At 47.7% G+C, this 5,754-nt stretch overlaps 1 protein-coding gene across 1 annotated transcript; it reads left to right on the top strand.

Annotated features, from left to right (window-relative positions):
* Window positions 1-1,790: 1,790 nt before the first annotated feature.
* On the top strand, window positions 1,791-2,540 carry LOC115479072 (tetraspanin-7-like). Its single transcript, XM_030216810.1, has one exon. The coding sequence runs from the start codon at window positions 1,791-1,793 to the stop codon at window positions 2,538-2,540; it is 750 nt and encodes a 249-aa protein (XP_030072670.1).
* Window positions 2,541-5,754: the final 3,214 nt, after the last annotated feature.

Below are 5,754 nucleotides of genomic sequence, written 5' to 3'. Positions count from 1 at the left end.
GGTGGGACAGGGCGGAGTTCTGCCCACCCATCTTGGGCCCAGGCCCACCCAAAATTGGGTGTCTGCCTACGCCCCTGGCCCCAAAACAAAACGTGCTAGCTAGATACCTAACAAGTCATAGAAGAACTGATAGAGCTTCCCCCTTACTGCAGTCCTCGCACTGGCTGCCTATAGAATAAGGCTGTCTTTAAGTTATTAGTTTTAATCTTCAGAAGCCAGCAATACTATGTGAGTGACTAATCAAATATAGCCCAGATTGTCCATTTGTGATCCACTCAGAGTAACCAATTAATTTACCCAGGGAGAGAGATCACGAAAAAAAAAAAAAGAATCATGACATAGGAAGACTTAGTGATTGCTGCAAAATGGAACAAACTCCCTGATGCACTAAAAAAAAACAAAAACAAAAGTAGGGTCTCCCATTACTATCCTTCATCCTCCTATAAAGTAATTACATATAATCTGATATAAATTCTTTATTATTTTCAAAACTTCTTAAAAAACTTCTCTCACAGCCTTCTACATTCATACCACACATCAAATATTCTCACTTATTGTTTGAAGAGATACAGAGCTGTCCCATTCATATAGCATTTATGATTTTTACATAACAGTGTCTTTCAGGAAAGGATTAAAGCAGTTCTTATTTCCTCAGGTATAACCCAATAATACATCCATGCTGTCCCCAACATATTAATTTTATATCTCATGACTCAATACCTTACAATATGCTAAATTGTTGTCTGCTACTGTCAAACATTCATTTTCCCCTTTGCAAACCAATAATATGATGCTTCTCTGCCTGATGCAAGTTATGTATAGTTTTACCTTAAGACTCTGCAAATCTACTTTATCATAGTAGGTAATTAGGGCTGTATTAAAGGTATGTTATTTGTTTATTTATTTATTTCTCACTGCAGCTATCACTTAACCCTCCATTGCTCAGAGTCACAAGGAGCTGCAGTGTGGGGGGGGGGGGGGGGGACTGATTAATCGCGATTAGAAATTATAATCAAAACACAGCCCTAAAGAATACAAAATAATGAAAAGATAAGAAATACAAACTACAATTTGAGCGATTACAAATTAAGGGGCCCTTTTTACTAAGCTGTGCTAACAGGGGCCGTACTTTATGATTAGCGCATGGGTTTCCCCACGTGCTGGTGCCACTTTGCAATGAATTGCTTTATGGGATTCGGGAGGCAGTGAACGAGTTGGAAAGATAAGGGATGCGCCGCTCCCAGTTGCCCTGGATTTGATAGTGATACCAAACCTGGGCTGTGACTCTCCTCTCTGGATGTGATAGAGCCCTGCAGAGGCTTCTAAGCCCCAGGATGTGACATTTAGCCCTAGGTGGTATTCCTCTGATGTGACATAGCTGTGGAGGTGGAAGGGGGAGGGGTGTGACTCAGCTGTGGATGCAGAGACAGACAACGTGAGCTGTGAATTAGTAGAGGGGCTGCCGCAGGGTGACAGACACTGCACAGAGGGTGGGAAGCTGCTGACGGACTGCTGGACTTTTCTTGCGAGCCAAGGGGGCTGGTCTGAGCCCATCAGTTCGCCCGGATTGACAGAAGCTTGTCTACTATGGCAACAAGTCTTCAACTGCCCTGAGTGTGCCCGGGCTAGCTATTTCTTCGGAGAGCAACCCAAAGTGGAGACCGAAGTTCTTCTGCCCTCCCCCCCGCCCAGCCAAAACTCGGGATCCCTGGCCGAGACGAAGGAGGTGCTGGCAACTCCCCGGACGTTCCGCAGGGGCCACCAGAACAGCAGGAGGCACGGCCACGGGCATGGCTCTGCTCAAAATCTCTCTCATGGCGTTCAGCCTGGTCTTTTGGTTGGCGGGACTGGCCATGCTCACCTTGGGCATGTGGGCGAAGATCTTGCTGGCCAAGTACCTGGTGCTGTCCACCAACGACTACCCCAACACGCCGGTGATCCTGCTGGCCACCGGGGCCGCCGTGCTGCTCTGGGGCTTCCTGGGCTGCCTGGGCGCCGCCACCGAGCACCGCCGCCTGCTGCGAGCCTACGGTCTCTTCCAGCTCGCCGTGCTGGCCGCGGGACTAGCCGCGGGGCTCTGCGGCTTGTTCTACCGCCGGGACATCGCCGAGGGCTTCCGCGCGGGGCTGCGGGAGGCGGTGCAGGACTACGGGGATCGGGAGGAAACGGCCGATGCACTAGACGCTCTGCAGCGCTCGCTGCGCTGCTGCGGCGTGGACAGCTACCGGGACTGGCTCCTGTCGCCCTGGTCCGCCGAGCAGGGCTACAACAGCTCGGTGCCGGCCAGCTGCTGCCGGGCGCGCCGGAGCTGTCGCCACAACCCTCTGCCCGCTGCCCCCTCCGGTATCCACACCGACGGCTGCTTCAGCAAGGTCTCCGCCTTCGTCAGCGACAACATGTTCTATATCGCCACGGCAGCCCTGGCGCTCGCCACCGGCCAGGTGCTGGGCATCGTGCTCACCTGCTTGCTGGCCAGCAGGATCGCGCCTCAGGGGGCCGATGTGCCTCGGGAAGTACCGCCAGGGGCCACCCCGCGCTGAGTTGGGCCACCAGGAGGATGCCAAGGGGCTCAGGCAGCACCGTCGCCAAGGGCTAGTCCGGCAGTGCCCTCTGGACGGAGCCGGTTCCGCTGCAGGGACAGCAAAGCTGCTCTTTGTCCATTCATTTGTGCGGGTGTGAATGGTAAGACTGGCTACTGCCCTTTCTGTTGTGTGTAGACCCCCTTCTCTGGCACAGATGCATCGCACGGAACCGAGCCAGCCCTTCCCTTTAGGACTTGTCCTCGTTCTCCCCCCCTAATGTGTTGCGGGTTGCTGGAAAGGGGTTTTGCTACAATAATCCTCAGCTTTCTGAAGGATCAGACGCTCCTTATTATTGTAAAAAGGGATTGTTGTACAGAGAGCTACAGTAGCAAGATGTGAATTGTACGGTTTCTTGCCAAGGACGGTAACATCGCTAGAACGTCTCATGCAACAATGTATCTTGCACTGAATTTAAAGATCGATTATCAACAGTGGGGGGCGTGGCCATCCTTAGTATCAAGCATGTAGCCAACGCCATAATTCATTAAAACGGGGACTACAGTATTCGCGGGGTTGATGGCAATTAGCTTACAGTTATTCATTCAAACCAAAAATGAGTGACTAGCCTTACCCTCCCCTCCCCCTTCAGAAAAGCTGAACTTCAAGGACAAACCATGGTCTGCCCGTTGAGGTCAGTCAAGTCAGTCTGTGCTCTCTTTCCTCTAAAGGAAACTCCTGGTTGACGAGTTGCCCTGCTGAAGGACTCGGGGAACGGGAGGAGACGGTCGATGCCCTGGAAGCCCTGCATTGATCGCTGGGCTGCTTCAGCTGGACAGCTGGCTCCCGTCGCCCTGGCCCGCCACAAGGATACTTAGTGCCCTAGGCTAATCTTAAGCCTCCCTCCCCCCCCCACCAGGTGGTCCCCCATGATTTTGATAATTTAACTCAGTTCTAACCATCCATCCCACTATCACCAGTTTCCACAACGATCCTGTAAGCATGCATAAATGGACATCAGCATCGTACTTTTAAACGTTGCTTTGCATGTATATGTATAAGTAATGAGAGCAATTTCCAAAAGTCTTTTTTACCCAGGTGAATGAAATATTTGTGTACTGCCGTTCTCCCTGTTTGTAAAATTATGTGTTGATGGTCCTTTGAGTTTGTGGGACTGTCAGAATCTATTATTTGTCTTTGACCCCTCAGAAGCTGCCACCCTAGGCCACCACAAACTCTTGCTTAATGGTTAAGCAGGCCTTACATCCACCTGGAGTTCATGTGATGTATATGTATATAGATCTGGAAGTAATGGGCAGCTAAAGTGTTGAGCAGCATTCAAGGAAAGTACACAACACAAAGCAGTCCAGAAAAAAGCACAATGGGCTCTCAAGCATGGAAAAAGTGTGTTTTATTATCACCCAACATGGACTGTGTTTCGGGGTAAACTAATGCCTGCATCAGGGGTCAATTCAACCAAGCAACACTCATTACATAAATAGTTGTTGTGCACAAAGTAGAATCTCCACACAGTGAATGATAGAGGTTTATAAAATAGTGAGTGGAGTGGAATGGGTAGATATGAATTGCCTCTTTCCAAAAGTACTAGGACTAGGGGGGATGCAATGAAGCTACAAAGTAGTACATTTTAAAAGAATCGGAGAAAAAGTTTCTTCACTCAACATGTAATTAAACTCTGGAATTCATTGCCAGAGAATGTAGTAAAAGCAGTTAGATTAGCGGGGTTTAAAAAAGGTTTGGACGGCTTCCTAAAGGAAAAGTTCATAGACCATTATTCAAATAGAACTGGTGGAAAATCCACTGCTTATTTCTAGAATAAGCAGCATAAAATGTATTGTACTTTTCTGGGACTTTGCCAGGTACTTGTGACCTGGATGGGCCACTATTGGAAACAGGATGCTGGGCTTGATGGACCTTCGATCTGTCCCAGTATGGCAATACTTATGTACTTAATGTCCACTCTGAAGAAGGGAGAATAAATTACTAGTGCAGAAAAAAAGTGCCAGTCATTTGTGTAATGAGTGTTGCTTGGTTGTGCTTTTCCTCTGGACTTCTCTAAAAGTGTTATCATGATTATTATACATGGAGTGGCATTTTCAATGTGATGTCCAAATCTGATTTAAAAATCCAGTGCCAAACAGTGTCATTTGTGAATGAGAAATATGTCTATCTTTTTGGTTAGAAAACCACCCTATTATAGAACATTTTTGTGCTCAGTGTGTCTTTCATTAAGGTCCATTACTAGACTGGCCGCACACATTCCAGCAGAGCAGTGGGGCAGTCTAGGGGTCATGTAGTGAAAAGATCCCAGGTGCACATCACACCATAACCCCCTCCAGAAATAGCAATACCCAACTCTACACCACCACAGTAGCCCTTATGCCTACAGGTGTCACATATACCTGTGTTCAGTACATATTTTGTGGGTTTTGGGCTGCTCACACTTTCCACCACAAGTGTACCAGTTAGAGTGGGATATAAGCCTGGGTTTCCTTCTCTACAGTCCACTGCACCAACCACTAGGCTATGCCAGGGACCTGCTTGCTGTTCTAAGAGGAATGGCCGTTATATCTGCAGCTGTCATAGAGCCTGGTATGTACTGTCACTTTCTTCTCTTGGGGGCATGGGAGGGGGGTCAGTCCCTTTATCCCTCCAGTGGTCATCTGGTCAGTTTAGGCACCTTTCAGGCACTTAGTCATTATTGAAATAGGTCCTATTTTTTTTTGCTCTGATCATTTTTGCAATGTTCCATTGTTGCATGAACACCTACAAATTGCAAGCCTGCCCTAGTCCCGCCCCAAACATGCCACCAACGTGTCCCCTTGAGATTTAGACGAACTGCGTAGAGAAACATCTTTAAAATGAGTTTTGAAAATAGCAATTTGAACATTTTTGCAAAAAAAGAAAAAAATGTCCGTTTGTTGCTTTGTGCCATTTTTGGGGGGATGTTTTTCTGTTTCAAAAAAGAACCCCAAATTGTAACAGATGCTGCTAGGCTGAAGTGAAGGTAATCAGTTCAAGGAAGTCTACTCAGAGAAGTCCTTGTGAAATGTTTAGCTCCATTCCTTTCCTGTTCTACTTTTGTTTTGAGGAAGGGAAGAGTAAAATGCCTTGCTTTTAGCTGAAGGATAACATGGCACATTTCTATCTCATGGGCACTATGCTAGTTCTCTTGAATGAATTACTGTCCTCTCCTGGGAAGTGCATCTCTCCG

Source organism: Microcaecilia unicolor, chromosome 10 (genome assembly GCF_901765095.1).
Source record: "Microcaecilia unicolor chromosome 10, aMicUni1.1, whole genome shotgun sequence".
NCBI classification, from domain to species: domain Eukaryota; kingdom Metazoa; phylum Chordata; class Amphibia; order Gymnophiona; family Siphonopidae; genus Microcaecilia; species Microcaecilia unicolor.
Note: the sequence above shows the minus strand (reverse complement) of the source record. Positions and strands in the feature narration are given on the sequence as shown.